General features: G+C 38.8%; 1 protein-coding gene across 4 annotated transcripts in view; it reads left to right on the top strand.

The window, feature by feature from the left end:
• The first annotated feature begins 264 nt into the window (after positions 1 to 264).
• The window catches only part of LOC100240946 (uncharacterized), a 28,516-nt gene continuing 5,121 nt past the window's right edge, over positions 265 to 23,659 (top strand). Inside the window, exons 1-4 of one of the 4 annotated variants that reach the window (XM_010665631.3) lie at positions 278 to 933; positions 9,274 to 9,408; positions 18,272 to 18,354; positions 18,522 to 22,740. In XM_010665631.3, coding sequence (XP_010663933.1) covers positions 376 to 933; positions 9,274 to 9,408; positions 18,272 to 18,354; positions 18,522 to 18,549 — 804 coding nt within the window. In that variant the 5' untranslated portion in view covers positions 278 to 375 and the 3' untranslated portion in view covers positions 18,550 to 22,740. Of the gene's footprint in view, positions 934 to 9,273; positions 9,409 to 18,271; positions 18,355 to 18,521; positions 22,741 to 23,659 lie in introns of those variants that run through there. The other 3 variants (XM_002271300.5, XM_019226315.2, XM_010665630.3) reach the window with 3 other exon arrangements.

Raw genomic sequence — 23,659 nt, 5'->3', positions numbered from 1 at the left:
GAAGCTCCCCACAATATTGATTATGATTCCATTTCCTTCTTGTAAGGAGTCACTTTAATAAATTTTTGATCGATGATTTATTCTTTATTTTTCATATATAATGTCTTCCATACCCATTATATATATATATTATATTACACTTTTTTTTTTAAATATAAGTATTTTCAAGGATTATAATTAATTTCTATCTTATTAATATATATATATATATATATATAATTTTTTTTCTTTTTATCAAATATATTTTCCTTTCATAAAATCCAGGCAGTTGTATGTTTTTTCATCACCATGTAACAGGATGCGAAAGTACGGTCGAGTCCACGGACTCTTTGTCCCAGAGTTACATCACACTTTGTTGGTGTTGGTTTCCCAGCCATGTCCCACCTCCCAAATGCAGCGGCGGTGCTCTACCACTACCCGTGTCCAGACGGCGCATTCGCAGCCCTGGCCGCCCACCTCTACCTGAGAGCCACCTCCACCCCCACCCTCTTCTTCCCCAACAGAGTCTACTCCCCCGTCTCCACCCACCATCTCCCTCTCCCCCAAATCTCCCACCTCTACCTTCTTGACTTTGCGGGTCCTCCCGATTTCCTGCCCCAAGTCTCCCCCAACGTCCCCCAAGTCACTGTCCTTGACCACCACAAGACTGCTCTGCAACTGCTCCAGAGTTGGAATCCCTCCAATGCCCTCAAAGTCATTGATGTCGGGAGAAGTGGGGCCACCATTGCTTTTGATTATTTCAAGCAGAGGGCGGTGGAGGAGGGGCTCCTGGACGTTGCCGGGGAGTTTGAGAGGGTCAGGAGGGTGTTTGAATATGTTGAGGATGGGGATTTGTGGAGGTGGGGTCTTGAGAATAGTAAGGCTTTTAGCAGTGGGTTGAACGACATGAATCTTGAGTTTGATGTTGGGTTGAATCCCTCCTTGTTTGACCAGGTAAATTTCAAACGGTTTGGTTTACAGTTTGAGCATGGAATTGGTTGTTTTGTGGTTATTTGGCTTGATATACAATATTGCCTCATTACCTAAATCCTTGCTTGTCTTAGTAATGAGTAAGTTAACATGAATTTAAGTATGATGTTCAAGGATTTGAATATATAGTATAATGTTGGGTTGAATCCATCGTTGTTTGAGCAGGTAATTTCAAATGTTTTGGTTTCTTTTGTGGTTATATTTTTAGTTAAAATTGTTAAGTGTTGGCAGGCTTGATGTGTATGACTGTCCATTACTTAAAAAGTCCATAGACTTTTGAATTAATTGGTTGTTTAATATGATATTCTTCCACTGATTCCTCCATTTGTTGCCAAATGTGACTCCGTTTGTTAAACTTAATTGTTTGTGACCATTACCTAAAGCTTAAACTTTTGGATTAGGTGGTGGTTTAATAGTAACCCAATTGTGAGAATTATGACATTGATGATTTGGATATGGTAAAAACTCAATATGAACAAGAATTTAGGGTATGTAGAAGATGGGGAATCAGTGGGCATTGAGAACTCTAAGACTTTTAGTAGCGGGTTGAAGGGTTTGAAATTCTGAATATTGAGTATGATGTCAGATTAAATTCCTTCCTGTTTGAACGGGTATTTTTTATTTTTTTGGGGTATTTCGGTTTTGTTTTTGACTTATTAGTAGGAGTTGTTGCATTATTTGGCTTGATATAGGGTGTTGGCTCATTACTTAAAAGGTTAGGGTTTTGGGTTAATTGTTAGTTTAATATGACGTTCCTCTATTTGTTGCCAAATGTGAAGTGGGATATTGAGTGTTAACTTCCATGAGACATGTTTCTTTGCCATTATGTAAAAGTTTAAGCTTTGGGGATTAGTTGGTAATTAAACAATAATATCATGAGAAATACGGCACAAAATTTTTATTATGACATAAATTCAATGCATCTCAAGATTGTGCTATCAGTTAAGTTATATTTTCAAATGTTTCTGGTTAGATTTTGAGGAAGGAATTGGTTGTTTTTTATTTTATTAGTTAGTTGTAATTGTTTAAGTGTTATCTGGTTTGATATATAGAGTTGACTTGTTACCTAAAAGTTTAAGCTTTTGGTTTAAATAGGTAGTTCAATATGGTATTTCTCCATTTGTCAGTGCATGTCAAATGGGGTGCTAATTGTTAGTTAGCTTGACATAGATTGGTGGCTGATAATACTGAAAAGTTTAGATTTTGTGGTACTTGGTAGTTTAACAAGAATAGCATCATGAGAATTATGGAATCAAATATTCAAATTTGTCCAAAAATCCATACAAGTAAGAATTTTGCCGTTGGTTTAGATATAGTTTCCAATTGACTTGCTTGGTATTTGGAAATCCATAAAGCCATAAGAGTGGATTCATTTCTAGTGTGATTAATTCATTGGATCTACTTTATATTCTAAGCAAGTTTTGTTTCACTTTTTGAAGCGCTCTAAACTTTGTCCAAAATTTTACATATTTTTTTTGTGATGGTTAGAATGTTTGTATTTTTGACTAACTTATCTTCATGAAATTAAATCTGTAATCATCTGAATAACCTTTTTTTTTGGATAAGAAATCCTTCCAAGCTTCAATGCTTCTCTTATTTTGTTCCCATTTTAAATAGAGATGAAAACTAAGTGAATTTGATCTCTCTCTCTCTCTCTCTCTCTATATATATATATATATATATATATATTTTCCAGATATTGGATTATTTCCTAGCCCTTAGCAGTATCTAATCACATACTGCTAGATTGCATTGATGTTGTACTAAACAGATATTAATTCCAATTATAGCCATAGTTGTTAACTCGTAAAACGTATCATGTATCATTTTCCTATTTTTCCATATTGCGTATTGTATCGTGTATAATAAGCTTTTTTGTATAGAGAAAAATAAATAGAAAAATATGTACATGTGAATATCTAGTAAAAGTATGAAGTATAGAGTAATATATATCCAATTTTATGGAAGATAGTAGGATCTAAAGAGTTAATCTATATCATATAATATGAAAACATTGAATGTTAATGTTTTGACAAGTTCAAATTAACAAAATATAACTTTAACATATAGATTCATCACATAATCCACAAAAATAAACTTTTTCAATTTTTGGCTATGATTGTTAGTTCCAAATTCTAACTAGGTATATGCATTTATTGTGTTGCTAATTGATATATGCGTGTGTGTGTATGTGCATGTGCCTTTATGTGTCATTTTCAAAGTTTTAGCTTTTCCTGTTTGTCATCATTCCTTTTCCACCAAAAAAGAAATTAAAAAAAAAACTAATTCATTAAGTAAAAATTTTTATTCACTAATCACCATCATTTTCATGGTCAACATTCAAACCATTCAAATGAAAATTTTCCAATATTCATTGTAAAAATAAACTTAACTTCTAATATAACATATGACAATAAGAATGCAACTTTTCATATTGAAGAATTTCTGAACTCCTTTATTGATAATGAATCGGTACACACCATACACATATATATACACAAATGACTGAATAAGAAACAATCAATCTAGCTTAATTCTCTCCTAAAATTAGGAAACTAAATCATAAGGAAATATCCTAAATGATCTCTCCTTTTTTATTCCTAAATTAAAGTCCTAACTTTGGCATTATTTCAACACTCCCCCTCAAGCTGGAGAATATATATCATATAATCCCAGCTTGCAAGTTAAGTCTTCGAAGTTAGGCCTAGGTAAAGCTTTGGTGAGGATGTCTGCGGTTTGGTGCTTGGTAGGAACATAGTTTAATTTGACCGTCTCACTAGTCACCTTCTTTGTGATAAAGTGTCTGTCAATCTCAACATGCTTGGTCCTGTCATGATGCACGGGGTTCTTTGCTATGCTTATAGCTGCCTGATTATCACACATCATCAGAATTGGAGATGAACTCGTTTGTCCCAGTTCACTAAGAACCCTTTTTATCCAAATCCCTTCACAGATTCCCTGTGCAAGAGCTCTGTACTCAGCTTCTGCACTACTTCTGGCTACAACTGATTGCTTCTTACTCCTCCAGGTAACAAGATTTCCCCAGACAAAAGAACAATATCCGGAAGTGGACCGCCTGTCAATGATGTTTCCTGCCCAATCCGCATCTGAGTATACTTCAGTGTCACGGTTCTCTGTCTTTCTGAAGAATAGGCCTTTCCCTGGTGTCATTTTTAAATATCTAAGAATCCTGTAGACTGCTTCCATGTGTTCCTCAGTGGGGCTGTGCATGAATTGACTTACAGCACTCACTGCAAAGCCAATATCTGGCCGAGTGTGTGAGAGATAAATCAAGCGCCCGACAAGCTGCTGATATCTCCCCCTGTCTACCGGTGTACTTTCTTTCTCGATACCAAGTTTCTTCTGACTCTCCATAGGAGTATCAATTGGTTTGCATCCAAGCATACCGGTCTCCTTAAGAAGATCGAGTATGTATTTTCTTTGAGAGACTACGATTCCTTTCCTTGATCTAGCCACTTCCATACCAAGGAAATATTTCAAATTTCCAAGGTCTTTAACTTCAAACTCTTCTGACAAATACTTCTTCAAATTCTGTAACTCCCCCATATCATTTCCAGATAGAATAATATCATCGACATAGACTATCAATATGGCCAATTTCCCGGCATGAGATTTCTTGACAAATAGAGTATGATCAGCCTGACCTTGTTTGTAGCCCAGCTTCAGGACTGCTTTTGTGAATCTATCAAACCAGGCTCGAGGAGATTGTTTAAGGCCGTACAATGATTTTTGGAGTTTGCAAACCTGATTCTTTGCCATACTTTCTTCGAAACCAGGTGGTATTTCCATGTAGACTTCCTCTTCTAGGTCCCCATTTAGAAACGCATTTTTAATGTCCAGTTGTTGCAAGCACCAATCTTGATTGACAGCCAATGAGAGAAGGATCCTGATAGTGTTCAGTTTTGCAACAGGAGCAAAAGTCTCCTGATAGTCTATCCCATAGGATTGTGTAAACCCTCTAGCTACCAAACGAGCCTTGAATCTTTCGACTGATCCATCTGCTTTGTATTTTATGGTGAAAATCCACTTGCACCCCACAGGCCTCTTCCCAACCGGCAAATCTGTGATAGTCCACGTCCCATTCTTCTCAAGTGCATCAATCTCATCTTGTACTGCCTTCTTCCATTCTGAAATTTTTAATGCCTCTTGTATTGTGTTGGGAACCTGAGTATCATCAAGAGAAGTAGCAAATGCTCTGTAAGATGGTGATAACCCTTCATACGTAACATAATTCCCAATTGGATGATCTGTACATCTCCTAACACCCTTCCTCAATGCAATTGGCAAAGTAGAATCATCAATGCTGGGAATTAACACCTCTCCAGCCCTATCCTCACCTATGTTCTCTTCAGGAAGACTTGAATTGGAGTCAATATATTGGCCACATGTTGACTGTGATCCGTGCTCTAATTCCTGTCTTTTCCTCCTCCTGATGTAAACTTGTAAGTTCTCATTAGCAAGTTGTGGGGCTATAGGTTGAATAGGCATGGGAGACTGGATGGTCACGGGAGAAGGAACATTTGTGTGCTGGGCTGGCTGAACTGATGGCGGCATGGGTGTGGACAACTCAGTGGGCGCGAATTGGGAAGGATTTGGTGACTCTGAGTGAAAAGAAGGTACACCATCAAGAAAAGACTCCCAAACTTGATGTTCATTCATGCTCTCCCCCTGAACATGAGATTTGGGATAGAAGAAGACATGTTCAAAGAAAGAGACGTCCATGGTGGTGTAAAATCTTTTGTTGGTTGGAGAATAGCATTTGTACCCTTTTTGGGTTGGAGAATACCCTAGAAAAATGCACTTATTTGCTCGAGGAGCAAATTTGCTACGATTTTGAGGATACACATGAACGAATGCCGTACAACCAAATACTTTGAGTGGTAAATCAGAAGAGGCGGCATGGGTGTGAGGAAACTGTTTTAAGAAAAGTTGACGTGGGGATTGAAAGGTAAGCACTCTGGATGGCATACGGTTAATCAAATAGGTAGCTGTGAGAATAGCTTCCCCCCAGAAATAGTTTGGAACATTAGAGGAAAACATAAGGCACCGGGCAACCTCCAAGAGATGTCTATTCTTGCGTTCGGCCACCCCATTTTGTTGTGGGGTGTCAACGCAAGAACTTATGTGGATAATGCCATGATTTTGAAGATAAGTACTGAGACTACTAGTAAAGTATTCCTTTGCATTATCTGACTTGAGGACTTGTATTTTGGAATTGAATTGATTTTGAACCATACGATTGAAGGTTTGAAAAATGTGCCCGACCTCTGACTTTTCTTTCATAAGGAAAACCCATGTTACCCGAGTATGATCATCAACGAATGTCACAAACCATCGAGTGCCAGAAATATTTTTTATCCGGGAGGGACCCCACACATCACTATGTACTAGAGAGAAAACAGTCGAAGGTTTGTATGGGATTTGAGGATATACTGTTCGAGTATGCTTTGCAAACTGACAAATTTCACAGTGATAAGATGCTGGATTTTTATTGATAAATAATCTGGGAAACAATTTTGCAAGGTAAACAAAGCTAGGATGACCAAGGTGATAGTGTAACATTATAATCTCACTATCTTTATTGACCTTAGAATTTGACACAGAATTGAAAGACTCTGACATACTCTGAGACTGTACGCAACTTGCTTGAGAGACTTGGTTGGAGAATTGGCCACATGAAAGGAGGTAGAGCCCGGAACACAGTTCAGCACTGCCAATCATCTTCCCCGATTTCAAGTCCTGAAAAACACACAAGTTTGGATAGAATTTAGTAACACATTGGAGATCATGAGCCAATTTGCTAATGGACAAAAGATTGCAATCCAAGTTTGGAACATGGAGGACAGAGTCAAGATATAAGTCTTTAGTAAGTTTTATAGAACCTGTCCCGGCAATTTTTGACTTTGAACCATCAGCAATATGGACGGATGAATGACCATTACTTGGCTTGTAATTTTGAAGAATGGCAGCATCTCCTGTCATGTGATCAGAAGCACCTGTGTCTACTATCCACGGCCTCATTCCTCCTCGATTAGCAGTGAAGGCTACACCGGTAGTACTGCCACTGCCAACTTGGCTTAATAATTTCTGTAGCATCTCCATCTGCTCTTTGTTGAATGGACTCGGCTCGGGAACAGAGGTGCTCTCAGAGTTGGCAGCCACGTGTGCTCTGCCATCTCTGTCAAACCGTGGCTTTGGTTTCCAATCAGCAGGTTTGCCATGAAGCTTCCAGCAAGTCTCCTTATAATGGCCTGGTTTCTTACAATAATCACACCAAGGCCTATCCCGTTTCTGACGATCTCCACCACTACTATTAAATGACCGAGCCGCAAGGGCAGAGGCATCCAATGTTGGGGTAGGTTGCTCTTTTGATCCCATCATCACTTTCTTTCTACTTTATTCACGTCTAACCTCTGAAAAAGCCTCCCTGAGACTTGGCAGGGGTTTAATGCCCATGATTCGGCCTCTAACATCATCCAATTCCCTGTTTAGTCCTAGGAAGAACTTGAACAGTCTCTTTTGTTCCACAATTTGCCTGTATGTTGCTGCATCATCCGAACATTTCCATGAGTGAGTCTCAAATAAGTCAAGTTGCTGCCAATACCTTGTGAGTGTGTTGTAATACTGAGTAACTGACTGCTCTCCTTGGCGGAAGTCATGTAGAGCTGATTCAACCTGAAACAGTTCTGAAGTATTTTCAGAACTTGAGTAAGTTTCTTTGGCTGCATCCCATATGTCCTTTGCAGTCCCAAACAGCAAGAAATTTTCGCCTATGTCATTGTTCATGGAATTGATAAGCCATGACATGATCATGCTGTTTTCAATCTTCCACTTCCTGAAACCCGGTTCTGTAGTTTCTGGCATGACTGCTTCTCCAGTGAGGTACTCATCCTTTCCTTTACCGCAAATGAACAGCAACACAGATTGTGACCACTGTAAATAGTTATGGCCATTTAATTTGTGTCCTGTGATGAGAATAGGAGAGGAATCATTGCCACCAAGGTTTGGAATTTCAGATCTGCCCCCTGATTCTGGTGACGTGACGCTGGATACTTGTGATGATGCCATTCCGTATTTTGTCATGGACCGGAAAGGTAGAAGAACACTTTTCAAGGCACGTGCAGGGACTGGAGTTGAGAAAAAATAGCCGAAGGACGCCGGAAAATCTGATCAGAGGGCCCGCGGAAGCAAAAGAACCCCAAAAGAGGCACGTGCAGGGCTCGGATTGCACAAACAGGTAGGAAGGGTGGCTGGTCGGCGTCAGGCGAGCCTGGAGGAGGAAGCGCGTCGCCGGAAAGTGGCTCACGCGCCCTCACGCGCCGGCGCGTGAGATGCAGTCGCCGGCCGGAAAAACGCGCGTGGGCGGCGCGTGGATGGGTTTCTGGTTCCGGTGCTTTGGGACAAATTGGAGATCTCCTCCAGGCGCTCCTTGCGGTGTAGAAAAAAAAACCGTCGCCGGAAAGTTCGCCGGAAAAGTTGCCGGCGGTGAGTGTTTTCTGACGACTATTCGACTGACTGGAAAGTGTTTTCTCCCTTGGCTCTGAGAACAGGGACTGATGGCCGGAATGAGAGAGAGAGAGAGAGAGATGATCGGATTGAGATATGGCCAGAAAGATTTGGCCGGAATGAGTGATGGCCTGAATAAGAGGTGGCCAGAAGGGATTAGGGTTTCAGAAAACTGGCTCTGATACCATGAAGAATTTCTGAACTCCTTTATTGATAATGAATCGGTACACACCATACACATATATATACACAAATGACTGAATAAGAAACAATCAATCTAGCTTAATTCTCTCCTAAAATTAGGAAACTAAATCATAAGGAAATATCCTAAATGATCTCTCCTTTTTTATTCCTAAATTAAAGTCCTAACTTTGGCATTATTTCAACACATATAAAATTATTTTACCTATTTCTCCTTTTTATGATCAGTTTTTAATCTTTTACTATATTTTAAATAGTTAATATAATAAATTATTTTAACAAAAAAAAAAATTGATTTTTTCACAAAATTATGGAAAATTGTTGAAGATGTATGTATTGTTGTATCATAATATCATGTATCGTATCATGTATCGTATTTGTATCGTAAGATATGCTTTAAAATAAGATAGATTGTGATATGTATCGATTTTCATAAAAAAATTATTGTATCGTTGTATCGTATTGTGTATTGTAAGTTTTTAATAACTATGATTATAGCACAATGCTTTGTTTTGTGTGGCTTTTGGTTGTTTTCTTATACTTTTGATTAAAGAGGAATTTATAAAATTCTTTCAGCTGCTTTCTTTGGATCTTGAGACTGTGATCAATGAAGGCATGGTGAGCTTATCAAAAAAGCAAGTGTTAATAGATGAGGCTCTTGAGCAGTCATATGAAATTGCACTTGGGGGTGGGACATTTGGACATTGCCTGGTAAATTTCATATACTTTTTCTAAACTTCCATACAGAAAAATGCCCCATTTATCTGTATGTTTAATATGTGTTGAAGAATGGTCCTAGTTTATTTATAAACACTTTTTCTATGTTTTCACTTTTTTTAAGCGACATTTTATGATAAAATTTACCCTTTCATATGGAGAATTGTTCAAAATTCTTGCTTCTGGCACTTGGAGTTCAAGCTGAGCAGCATATTATTAGTTTTGAACCTTAAAAGTTCCTTAGTTTTGTGGTTGTAAGATAGAAATGAAAACTAGATTGATAACTATTTCTTGTGTGCTAATAAATAGAGATAGAGGGATCTTTTTGTAACGCCTTACTTGCTAAAAATCATGTTCTATTCCCTGCCTAGAAATCTGAGACACTTGTGTCCGTTTGAAAAGGTTTTATTTTTTTTAACCTCTTTTTTGGGAGGCATTGTGGGGATGGATCCTAATCATTGTTGTCCTTATAAGGAGAGATGGTCAATGACCAACTGATGTAATCTTTACAAAGTCAGTGAGGAATCAACAAATTACATCCGTATTCCTCGTGGTAGAGCTAGAAAGTTGTGAGACATGTAATTAACGCTTTTTAGACTATGGTAGGTGTTTCCAAATTCTGTGAAAGAACTCCTTTTGGTTTGGAAGGTGAAGGGTTTAGATAAAAGATGGAGGAAGGTTTGGAGCATGGCTTCCCTTTGCTTTTTTTGTTGTGTGTGGGATGAAAGAAATAGAAGAATCCTTGATGGCGAGTACCTTCACATCCATGGCCAAAAGCTGAAAGAGATCCCCATTAAGTCTCTTTTGGAGTGGTCTAAAGGCATGTTGGGGAGGGAGTATAGTCCTATGGTGGATTTTATTGATCATCTCAACTGTGGATAATGGTTTTTTTTTTTTTTAGGTGTTGCTTCTTTTTTGTTTGGGTTGTTCCTCTTTTATAACCCTTGTGTACATAGGACGCGCCTCCCTTTTTTTGATGGCATTTTTGTATATATTGTTTGCATATATGTCTATATATTTATCTGTCTATCTATATATACATATAGAGTAAAATACTTGTTTGAAAGTGGATGGGTTCAAAGACCTGTTTAGAAATTGGTGGGAGTGATACAGTGTTAGGGGTTCGTTCAACCATATCGTAGTAGGCAAGCTTAAAGTCCTAAACAGGATCTAAAAGCTTGGAATAGAGAAGTATTTGGGAATGTTGCCACCAATGAAGTTGTTGCTCTAAATTAGATTGGTTTCTCGGATTCTAAGGAAAGGGAAGATGTTCTTTCACATGAGGAAAATGAGGCTAGGAGGGAGATAGTGGAGGAGTTTAAAAAGTGGGCAGAAGTCTTGTGGAGGCAAAAATTAAGAGAGCTATGGCTAAGAGAGGGTGATAAGAACACTAAGTTTTTTTACAAAATGGTCAAGCTCAAATAGTGGGAGTGTTACAATGTCAGGGGTTTATTCAGCCATATCCTAGTAGCCAAGCTTAAAGTCGTAAAATGAGACCTAAAAGCTTGGAATGGAGAGGTATTTCGGAATCTTACCTCCAGTAAAGTTGTTGCTCTAGATCAGATTTCACTCACCTTGATGGCACGATTTATGAGAGTTAGATTGAGAATTCTAGACTATTTCTAGTTAGAAATACAATATAGGAAAAAACCTATCAAAACAATGGAACATGTGATGGATGGTATGTAAAAAAAAATAAAAACAATTGCATAAGATGTTGTTCTTGTTTTTTGTAAAACAATTCATAATTGGCTTTACAGTTTGAATATGATAGGATAGGATTGGATTTAATTATACCAAATAGCATTTTCTTTAGACATTTGCTAAACTATTGTTTGTCTTGAATGGTAATAACCTTTTAATGATAAATTATTTCTAATGAAAATTTCAAAAAGATATTTATTTTCTATAGCATGGGTTGTGACACATGTCATGGCATGTGTCTTGTGTCGTAGCATGGGCCATGACACTGGATGAAATTTTGAAAAAGAAGAATGAATCACCCTATAGCCTTCTAGTGACCTTACCTTAACCTATTTCTGATTATTGCTTGATTGTTTTGGACACTAATCCTTTTAAGTGAGGCTTGATTCCTTTTAGATTTGAGAATATGTGGTTGTCCCACGCTGATTTTAAGGATAATGTTGGATCTTGGTGGAGAGATACACTAGTTGAATGTTAGGCGAGTCATATTCATGCCAAAGTTGCAATTTATCAAAGAAAAACTAGAAACTTGGAATAAGGCCATTTTTGGGGATAATAAAGAAAGGATGCTATTTTAAGAGACATTGCCATGGTAGATTCTTGTGAGAGGGAGGATGCTTTGATATGGGAATTAGTAGCATTGAGGGGTGCAAAAAAGATTGAACTTAAGGAATTGTTGTTGAGGGAAGAGGTACATTAGGGATATAGAGCTAGGGAAAAATTGGTTAAGGAAGGAGAATACAATTCCAAGTATTTCCATAGTGTAGTAAATGGTAGAAGGAAAAAGAAGTATATCAAGTCTTTGGTGCCTAAAGATAAGGTTTTACTAGAGTCCAACAAGGTGTAATAGAAGAGATCTTGAATTATTTAGGATACTATACAACAAATCATATAAGGAATCTTTTAGAGGATAGATGGGTTAGAGTGGTTCCTAGTTTTTGAGGAAAGTCGTAGATGGCTAGAGTCTTTTTATAAGGGAGGAAATTCAAGGAGTAGTTTTTCAAATGGATAAGGAAAAAAATCTAGGCCTTGATGGTTTACTTTTAACATAGCTTTTTCTCAAGAATGTTGGGACATAATCAAGGAGGTTATGTTGAAGGTTTTCTCAAAATTTTGCAATAGTGAGGTCATAAATAAGAGCACTAATGTCACTTTCATTGCACTAGTTTCGAACTCAAACATCTAAAGTCTTTGATTTTAGACCTTTTAGTTTGATTACTAGTCTTTATAAGGACATAGATAAAGTGTTATCTCATTGCATATGAGGGGCTTTGCATGATACCATTCACTTGTCTCAAGGTTCTTTTGTTAACGGTAGGCACATCCTTGATGGAGTCTTAGTGGCAAATGAAGTGATAGATAAAAGTAGTTTCGGTAATTTGGGAATTGTTTTCAAGATAGATTTTGAAAAGACTTGTGACTCTGCAGATTGGGGTTTCTTAGATCATGTGTTAGGGAGGAAAGGTTTTAGTCTAAAATGAAGGGTGTGGATTCAAGGGTTTTAACATCAACTAGTTTTTCTATTTTAGTGAATAGGTGTGTTAAGTGTAGGATTAAAGCATCTAGAGGTTTAAGGTATGACAGCTCTCTCTTCCCTTTGCTTTCATCATTGTTGTTGATGTGTTGAGTGGGATAGTACTGAGAGTTAAGGATCATGGTTTATTGGAAGGCTTTTTAGTGAGTAAAGACAGGACAAGGTGTCTCACCTTTAGTTTGCAAATGATACAATATTTTTGCTGGAGCTAGCCCAGTGAATTGCAAAACCTTAAGTTCATCTTAATGGTCTTTCAATGCATGTTAGGCCTCAAGATCAATGTAGAAAAAGGCTCATTGGCAGGTATTAAAGTCATAGAGGACTTTATTCATGATTTAGCTTCCCTCTTAGAATGGAAAGTCCTACTTAGGTCTCCCTTTGGGTGGGCGGTTGGGGGGAGAACCCTAGAGCTGTTTCATTTTGGGACCCAATGTTAGATTGGATTTCTTGTTGGTTAAATGGATTGAAAAAGACCTTTTTGTTTTAAAGATCTTAGTTGAAGTGGCTGCTAGGATTGAGAAATTGAAACAAGACTTTCTTTGGTTAGGATTTAGTAAAGGGAAGAGAGACCACCTCATTGGTTGGGAATATGTGTGCAAATCGAAAGGGGATGGAGGTTTGGGGTTAAGGAGGATCACCTTGAGGTTAGTGGTTGTGGAGGTTTCCGAGGGAGAGCAATGCTTTATAGTATAGGGTCATTTTAAGTATTTATGGGCTGCACTCATTCCAACACCATTTTTTTGGTGGTCACACCGTTGTTCTTGGAAAGCTATTGCTCAAGTTTTCAATGATTTCTCTAATTTTTCCAATTTCTTAGTGTGGGATAGTATAAAAAATGTCATCCTTATTGGTTAGCTAGGTCTCCTCATATTGTGGTGATTTTAACTTTTTTTGTTCAGCTTTTGTAACTTTGGGGATGACTCCTCATCCTTCTCATGTACTTTTATTTACTTTTAATATAATGCTGCTTCTGATGATAAAAAGAAAACCGATAGTATAAAAATCTGCTTTTAGAAGGATATTTGGTTAGGTGATCAGTTCTTAAACTTTAGTTTCCAAATCTTTTCAAGGTTGTAACAAGTAGAAGCTTTTCTATTTCCTTTGTTCTACTTTTGTTCTTTATCTATCCATCTTGGAATTTTGATTTCCGTTGAAACCTTTTTGAGGATCTAACTTGCCTTCTTTCTTCCTTATTACACATGTACCTCTCACCTTCCTTCCTAGATGAAAGGGTTTGACCATTGATACCCTCAGGACTTTTTTCAGTGAGTTCATTTTTTAAAGCTCTTTCAGTTCTCCTATCTTGACCTCTCTTAGAATTTAAAAGCTCCATTTAAGGTTATTGCATGACTTGTGGCTAATAAGAAGGTTAATACCAATAACTTGTTCAAATTCAGGAGACCCTACAAAGTTCTCAGTCCAGACCAATGTTTTATGTGTTTGGAGAGTAGTAAATTGACTGATAATCTTTTTCTTCATTACCCCATATTACTGGAACTTTGGCATAGATACATATATTGTTCCCTATTGCCATGATTGATTAGGTGTCTTCTAGGTGTAACAAAGATTTTGGGAGTTTCTTTTAAGGGGATTGGCAGTCTACCAGGAGGGAAAGTTCTTTGACAAGTGGCTATCTTATCTTTGATATGGTTTTTATGGTTGGAGAAAAATGCCAGGATATTTGAGGATAGGAGACCTGTGTATGCTATTTGGGATTTGATTTACTTTTTCTCTTCTCTTTAGTCCGTAATCAATGAACCTTTTGTTGATATTCCTTTCAATTTTCTATTGTTAGATTGGTAGAATGTTTGATACTTAAAGAGATCACATAGGTAGGTTTTGCTTGATTGGTTACCTCGTCTTATAGGTTCAATAAAGTCAAACTTTGATGGGGTGTTTTTGGGTAATCTTGGACAGATTAGGTATAGGAAGTGTGATCAGAGATCATTCAACTACAGTACTGAGAGTATACTCTAAACTTGCAGCCATGGGTTTAGCTATTGATGCAGAAATATTAGCATTATTAGAGGGCTTGCTACAGGCTAAAGCTTTGTGCCTATAGTTTAATGATAGAATGAGATTCTGCTATTGTAATATCCCCGGTGTCTAATAGGGAGAAAGACTCAGAGAAGTTTGACAATTGGATTTGCAAAATTCTAGATGTTGCTAGCAAGGTGGGATGCTCCTTTTCTTGGGTTCCTCGTTTAGCTAATCAAGTTGTAGACTAGTTAACCAAGCAAGGAGTAAAGCACTTGGTCTCTGTTGTTGGAGACTTTCTTCCCCATCGAGTGTATAGAGTTTCAATAGTGTGTATACATTGCTTTTCTGTCTTTTGTTTGTGCAGATAGTTCTAGTTTTTTTGTGCAGCAGGATACTTGTTTACTTTCTGATTGGCAATTGTACATCTTAAAGAATTGCTCGTCCTTTTTTTATTTTTACCATTCAATGCATAAATATCTTCTTTTTCTGATTAGGAAAAAAAAGGACAAAGGATATAGGAAAAAGGTACATGGAATGCATTCCTCTTACATATGATGTCAATTGCTTTGGTATTTGATTTGGGTTTTCTTGCTTATCAGCAATTGCATGTGTTTCAACTAACAGCCTCTTTTTTCCTTTTTCTTTTTTAAAAAATCTTTTTGCTGTTTTTATCTTTTATTTTTTATTTTTTTGATCGGTAAATTTTTTGTCCCCATTGGGACTTGCACCTGAAATCTCCCTACCCTTTGCCACTACTGAGGTTGTGTGTGTGTGCGCGCGCATGGTTCCAGTGTGTGTCTTGTACACAAATATATACACATTTTTTCTTATTTGTATGTAGCCGTTTAATGTGAGATCCTTAGCGGGACTGGAGTATAGCCATGCAGATAGTGTATGTCAGAGTTTGAAGATTTAAATTGGGTTGAGAGGTTAGATAAGTTTTGATGGGTCTAGCAGCAGACCTAGTGGGACAGTGCTTTTATTGGATAAGAGGTTTAGGGTTGTTGGATCATAAAATGAGCCCTTTTAGGCCTTTTATGCAGGAGAATGAGGGAATGGTCTTCATGGTGGGTAGTGGCCTAACCAATGTGGGGGTGAAGAGTTGTGGGGTTTTTAGGCTGAGGCCTGGTGGAATCAGAAGCCCATGTTTCTAAGGGTGAAATGTTGGCTCTTGAAATGCCTTGTTATGTTGATTAGGCAACATGTCCTAGGACAACAATGAGCCCTAGTCAAAGCATTTGTAACACACATCCATTCTATTCTTTTCTTGGACTAGCATTAGGATGCTAGTTCCAAAGTGGGTATCTTTGAGGGACTTTGAGGAGTAACTCAATTTAACTCAAAGATTGGGTTGGAGGTAGGTGAAGCTTCTTAAAGATTTTCCATACTTCCTTGGATAGTCGAGGTCGTGCTCCAATCTAAAATCCAGACCCATTACCCACCATGATTGCATACCCCACTGTGGGAATAATTCCGCTCCAGCATTTTTTTTTTTTTTTACCTTTGGTAACTTCAACAATCCTAACTCAGTCTACACAATCTCAATTAAGTTTAGGCTTACTTTTTCTGACAATAGACATGACTCCATGCTGAAGATACTTCTAAGTGAGAATTATATCAGACTCAACACATAATCCTGAGGTTACTGGAATTTGACTGTAAAACAGAACAACGAATGAAGTTTCACTTTTTAAATATGTTTTCTCATTGATTTGACTTTTTAGAGAATTTAGATTGAGAAAACTATAACATTTTCTTTTTCCAAAAAGTATTCTACTGAATAATTCATGCAAAGGGTCGTAGGCATTGTGCCTATGCAACAGATTTTTATAGTTCAAGTTGTGTTGTTTTAAGAATCAATATAAATCCAGAACAAAATGGATCTTAATAAAACTTGTGATTAATGAAGGCAGATAGAAATGTTTGAGCTTTATGCTTTGAACAAGATGTAAAAATAACATTATCCATGGAACAAACAGCTTTGGTTTTGTAAACCCAATTTCGATGGAAGCACTACTACATTGTTCAGCCGTTGTGTAAAAAATGGGGAATTGTCCTATTTAAAAGGTAATTCTGCTATGAGTTCCTTGGTTAGTTAGGAGCTCGAAGCATCTTAAATGCCAATTTTGGAAATAGAATAAATCTTTTAAGGGTGTCTTGAGTGTAATGTCCGAAATTCAGATTTTAATAGAAATAATTTGAAACAAACTACTATTGTTCATCATTGATGACAATTCTCACACCTGAAAGAACATCCCAAACAAGCCATTCTCTAAATAGTATACTCAAAATCTCAAACAAACTAACCATTTTACCAATACATTGTTTCTGTTGATCTTACAATCTCTAGCAATCTGAACACGCAGACAAATATAATGAAATTTAAAAGCCCAGCAGGATGAGAGTTATAAAATTATTATTGAAGTATGATGGATTTTTTTAGTTAGTGTTGTAGCTAGAGAGTCGTAAGTAGAGTAAAAGTATGAGAGAGTTTTAGTACTGAGAATTATTTATAAATAAGCAACTTTTAAGACAACAAAATGCAATTTTACTAAGTGTGTTTTGAGCTTATTAACTGATTACTTATGTTGCTGAGGTAAAACTTTTAACTGAATTTCTCCTAGTGAGATCTTGCTTTGCTTCAATGTTTGTGGGCAGCCTCAAATGCTTGGAATTTAAGGTTTTGTTGATCAATGAACAGTTGAAAGTTAGAATTAATGGTTACAGAAGTTGAAAGTTAGAGTTAATTGTTACAGAAGTTTCATCATGTTTTTTGAACTTGGTGGTTGCTTAACAAAACAAATAATTTCATATTGATTCATGCCATCCTGATTACTTGGATATCTTTCTCCAATCAATATAATAAATCATTATCTTTTACCCAATTCTGAAATTAATGGTGTGCCCTAGGATAAAATATTATCGGACCATTTTAGCATAATATATAAATGTCCTGTCTCTCAACTGTGTATATTTTTCCTTACAACAAGGTGTATAACTGGTTTTTCATCAATCATTTGAGTGTCCCTGCAATACCAAGATAACAGGGTTTCTCCTTTTAATTGTTTTCTTGGATTGGACACACTGACACTTAGGCCTGTTGGAGAATGAACTTTGTTTGTTTGTTTTGAACTACTTGGCTAGAGTGAAACATTAGGATTTTTGAGGGGATGGAGCATTGGGTGCAAGTTTTGAAAATGTTTTTGTTCATTCCTTATTCATGTGGGAGATTATCATTCCTGTTTGTTTCACTACATTGACACACTGACTCTTGGGCCTGTTGGAGAATGAACCTTCTTTGTTTGTTTTGAACTACTTGGCTAGAGTGAGGCATCAAGACTTTTGAGGGATGGAGCATTCAGTGCAAGTTTTGAAAAATGTTTTTGTTCATTCCTTATTTATGTGGGAGATGATTGTTCCTCTTTGTTTCACTTCATTGATTGTATATTTGTGTGTGTGTGTGTGCATTTGTGTTCTTGCTGGGATCCTGTCCTAACTTTTTAGGATTTGCAGTGCTGTGTCCATATCATGTTGTGTCCTGTCCATGCCTGTGCTCTTTCTCTCTCTCTCTCTCTCTTCCAGATTAAAAATTAAAAGAGAAACAAAAAGGGATTTCTGATTATGTTTTCTTACCTGTAGGCTGTTAATGCAGATTCTATTTCAGAGTTGAGGAGTGAGCTTGGACACCAGCTAGCTAGTAAAAGCTGCAATCTAAAGCTGAGGTTTGTGGCAATTTTGGTGCTTTTTTGGTTATGGTATTTAAATTTGTTGATTTTTTTTATTCTTTCTTTGTTTTGTTGTTCTACTCTTTTCATAAATATTGCACAGTTGTATCAATGCTCTCCCACATTTTTAGTAGTTCTCTGCAATGCTGAATATATGTGTTTAGGGAAGAAGGAAATTTGGAAGTCCTCTGAGGTGAGCTGAATATTGAATAGTTGATGTCTTAGTGGCATGAGCCGGCTGTTGTGGGACTGAAAACTGGAAGATCAAATCAAGTTGGTGGCTGAATGAATGAATGGGTCAAATTGTGTCAATTATTTTCCCCATACAATCATCTGCTAAAACTTTGTATTTTTTAAAAGTGCATGCGTATTGGATATTAAACAATAATTGTACGGGTGTTTCAGCTTTTAAGTTTCTTTAGCACACATAAAGTTACAGGGAAATACCCTTAACTTGTATTAACTCTGAAAGCATCTACAATAAATGGCCAAAGCCTCTCTAATAACAAGACTCTAATAGAACTATTGGAAGCTCTTGCTGAGAATAGCCTGACAATGCGCTATCTATTGGCAACTAGGTTGTTACACAGTAACTCCCCACCCACTTTTGGAACCAACCCACTTTCTCTGTTTTCATCCTTAGGCAACTTTCTAACTCATTCACTGTGATAATGCCATGTGTCCGTGCAGTCAAAGCAACCATTGCATCAATTCATCCCATTTGTCATTCTAGTTGAGAGACTTGCTCAATTTATGCCATCTGTCTTGCTAGCCTCTCCAACAAACCACATGCCGCATGTTTGCTTTCGCTGATGTCTTGCAAGCACTTTCATGCCAGGTGTCATGTGCTAGCAACGCTTTGCTTGGTCTCCACCAATAGTAAGATGCCACATCACTTGTCTCCAAGTGTTTGTTCATAGTGTGCTAATGACATTTGCTTTGTCTCAGTCTCCAAGGATTTGTTCATAGTGCCCTAATGACCTTTGCTTTGTATCCACTAACGGTAAGTGTTAGACCAAATTGCAACCATGTGTGCCAAACCCTCTTGCTTGCAAAGCCTTCTGCACGATCCATATGTTTGTTAATATTTGATTCCTTTTGTTCATCTAATTCTAAAGCATGCTCAACCATGGATGCTGCCATTGTGCTACATGGCATTACGACCATGTGTGAGTGCTAGCAAGGCCAACCAACACCTTGATATCTATAGTGGATCCATGTTGAGCCTTCCAAGTGATATAGCAAATGCCACTTTAGTTCAATCACCATCCTTGGAGAGATCCAAGTGGCATTGATTATGCCACTCCATAGGTCCTATATGGACATTAAACAAATATGAGCAAGTTGTTGGTTGACCTTGCTTGCACAAATAGATCGGGGCACAATGCTATGAGTATGATGCAACCTACAGGCGCAATGCTATGACGTGTGGTGATAGCTTGGGGCATGGATTTGGCATGCCTTAAATAAATGGAATTAGTTAGCTTGGGTTAACTACATAAAAATTGGTTTGAATGAAAGGCTTTACAAGAAAACGAGTTTGATACACATGGGTTTAATTTGTTGCAACACTTGGCATTGGTGGAGACCATGTAAGACCTGTTTATGCATTGTAGACGTTACACCTAGAGATACGTGGTATGGCACCTTGGCATTGGTGGAGACTAAAGGGTTGTTGATGCACTATGGGCATGACACTTGGCATGAAAAGTGAGTTTGCAAGACATTAACCAAAGTAAACATGTGATATGTGGCTTGTTGAAGAGGCCTGCAAGATAGGTGACTTAAGCTAAGAAAGTCTTTCAATTATAATGCTAGTGGCATGAACTGATGCAATGATTGCTTCAACTGCATGGACAAGTGGTAGTGTCTAAGTGAATGAGTTGGGAAAATTGCCTAGGGTGTGGGCCAGAAAAGTGGCTTGGTTCCAAAAGTGGGGATTTGTTGTGTAACTAATTACATAGTTGTCTGTAAATGGTATTGTTTCCCGATGAGAGGGGAAAAGTGTTGGTTTGCGATAGAGTCGAAGACGTTTGAAGTTTCAATAGAGGAAGTCAGAGGGAAGCTAAGAGGTACCATTGTGGAGAGGAGTAGAGGGTTCTCCTCCTGGATCAGGTTCGGGGTGGCAAGTTTGAGAAAACTTTTGGAAGGTCTTGAAGAGTGTTGCAAGGAGGAAAAGAAAGGAAGATTAGTTAAAGTTTGGAAGGAAGAGGGAAGAAAGTTCAAATTGGAAAGACGTGAAAATGGGGCGGGGAGATACATCTTATGTTCTGTTGTTGATGTAGAGACTAAGAGATTTTGCTTAGTTTTCCCTGAAGGAAAAGGTTTGCTAGGAGGTTGAGCCATTTTCGTTGAGAAACTTCGGGCTTTAAGGGTAGTTACTTAAGAGGAAGCAAAGTTTGAAGAGGCACTCCGAGTTGATTCAAAGCCGAAAGTGGTGACAGTAGAAGGTAAGGATGAAAGGTGCCTTGGAAAGAAGGTGGAGGGTGAGAAAAAGACCTTTGTGGATGTTGCTAAGGAACCGACTGGAAGGCAAGGAGATGCATTATGGCTTCAGGTTGGAGGGAGAGGGTTGAGAAATAGGGAGGAAGGGTTGGGCCGGTGCCTTGTTGGGAGATGGGATGGCGGGTCGGTGGTGGAGATGGAGATGGTTTCGGTTAGAAAATGGGGGGAGTGCGATTGGAATCTAAAAAAAGGTATGAAAGTGTTGAAGCTGGGAGGACCTTTCATGTTGTTGGAGTTTGAAGATGAAGAGGAGGCAGAGAGAGTGCTAAAGAGGGGGACGTGCCGCTTTAAAGACAAAGTGCTGCAATTAGAGAGATGGAGTGAGGAAGCGGGGTGCTTGTAGGTAGGAAGCCTAGCAAAAGAAGTTTGGGTTAGGGTGGTGGGACTCCCGCTTCAATGTTGGAATGAAGAGATGTTTAAAAGAATTGGAGACTATTGTGGAGGTTTTGTTGAGGTGGATGAAGAAACAAAAAATTTATCTCAGTTTCAATGGGCCATAATTTTGGTGAAGAACAGGGGGAATTTTTTTTCGGGAACTCTGCATTTAGTAGTCAATTCTTATTGTTATGCATTACCGTTTTGGTGGGAGAGGCTGCCATGGATCTCTGTAGTGGTGCCGATGAAGAAATTGAAAGGGGGAGAGGGGGAAAAGGTTAGGGAAGAGTGGGATGTGGGCTCACATGCGGGGAGTAGCAGTAGCAAGGGGAAGGAGAGGTGACGTGTAGCAGAGGCTGATGGGGCAGGTTTAATCAGAAAGGCTGGAGAGGGGGAAGAAAAGTGTGATGGAGACAGGATGACAAGTATAACTGAAGAATTTTCAGCCTGTGGGAAGAAGGTTGGAGAAAAAGGGAGTGGAGGGGTGGGCTTAAGTGAGGGGTATGCTAGGCTTGAATGTTGCAAGCCCGTTTGTGAAGTTGCTCAAGCCTAAATGGATTGGGCTTTAAAAGATAGGGAGATCTGCGAGCCCAGGGTGTGCTGGGAAGAGGGGTAGCCCAGCAGAGGAGTGGGGTAGGCCTCTTGCGATGGCCCTTCAAGCTCTTAATGGGATGGGCTGAGTGGTGTGGTTGGCAGGCCCAAGTCGGGTTTGAAAGAGTGGCAGCCCATTGTAGGAGCAACTTGGGCTTCCTTTTCATTTAGGCCCACAATGGATGAACCTTTAAAAGAAGCTAGGGCTTCTTTCTGTCAACCGCGATTAGAGAGGTGGTTTGAAGAAGAGCTTCTGCTCGGTGGGATGGGTCCTGAAGTGGAGAAAGGGGAGTCAGGAAGGTGCTCCCTTGCGGATGCGTGCCTTTTGGAGGAAGATTCCAGGTATTCCCTCTTTGAGCCTTCTTTCGTTTGCATTTGGGGGGGACGGGTCTCTTCTTCTTCTCCTTTCTCTGGGGTGGAGGGGGCTTTGATTGAGGTAGAGGAGAGTCGTGGTTTTGATGCCTTTTTGAAGGAAAGCAGAGGGAAGTTAAATGTAAGTCCTGTGAGAGTGTATCCGGTGGAAGGAAGGGGCGGTCAGAAGGGTGTTGGTGATTCTGTTCTGTTAGAAGAGGGGAGGGATGAAAGGGTTGAGAAAGAGGGAGAGGATGAGGAGTCATGAAGGTACAGTTGTCTAGCAAGGTTCTGTCAGTGTTTGGGAATGCCTTCTGAGGGCTTTGAAAGTGAGATTTTGAAACTCCTTAACAGAATAAGAGAAAGAAGAGACCGTTCTGAGAGGGTAAGCGGAAAAAAGAGGAAAAGACAGAGACTTTCGAGATTTGATCGTGAGCTGAAGAAACTTGAATGGTCGGTAAATTATGGTGGGTCAGGAGGGGATCGGGGTCATCAACAGTGTGTTAGATGAGGCTTAGAATTCTTTCGTGGAATGTAAGGCGGGTAAATGACAGAGACAAGAGAAATTTGATAAAGAATGTGATTAAAACACAGAAGGTGGACTTAGTGTGGCTCCAGGAAACAAAAACTTAGGAGATGACTAATGGAATTGTAAGAAGCCTCGGGTTAGGAAGATGTTTGGAGTGGGGGGCTTTAATTTCAAGGGGGGCAGGGGGTTGTGGTATTTTGGGATAATAGGGTGCTGTAAATGGTGGAGATGGAGGTGGGTAAATATTCAGTTTCTTGTCGCTTTAAAAATTGCGAGGATGGTTTCTGCTGGATTTTTTCAGAAGTGTATGGGCCCACTATGAAAGTGGAGAGAGAAGATTTTTTAAGTGAGCTGGGGGCCATTAGAGGTTTGTGGAATGAGCCGTGGTGTGTAGCAGGAGACTTCAACATGATAAGATTCCCTTCTGAGCGGAGTAGAGGAGGCTGTATGTCCCCAACGATGAGGAGATTCTCAGAAGTGGTTGAGGAGTTAGAACTGAGGGATTTGTTTCTTCAAGGGGGGGGGGGGGGGGGGGGTGGCTGTTCACGTGGAGTGGATGTATTAATAATCGGTTAAAGTCGAGAATTGATCGGTTCCTCATTTCTGAGGATTGGGAAGCTCATTTTCAAGGGGCCATTCAAGTTGTACTAGCTAGGCCGGTTTCTGATAACTCTCCGATTCTTCTTGATGGGGGAGGGATGAGAAGAGGGCCCACGCCCTTTAGATTTGAGAATATGTGGCTGAAGGAGGAGGGCTTTAAAGAGGTGTTGAGAAAGTGGTGGGAGGGGATTCAAGTTAGTGGATCGGCTAGCTTCATTTTGACTGAAAAATTGAAGGCTTTAAAACTAATTTTGAGAAGTTGGAATAAAGAGGTTTTTTGTTAGATTGATTCTAAGAAGCAGAATGCGTGGAATTTAATGGATTATTGGGATAAGGAAGAGAGGGTTCGCT

Source organism: Vitis vinifera, chromosome 17, assembly GCF_030704535.1.
Source record: "Vitis vinifera cultivar Pinot Noir 40024 chromosome 17, ASM3070453v1".
Classification (NCBI taxonomy): Eukaryota; Viridiplantae; Streptophyta; class Magnoliopsida; order Vitales; family Vitaceae; genus Vitis; species Vitis vinifera.
This window is presented reverse-complemented; position numbering and strand designations above follow the sequence as displayed.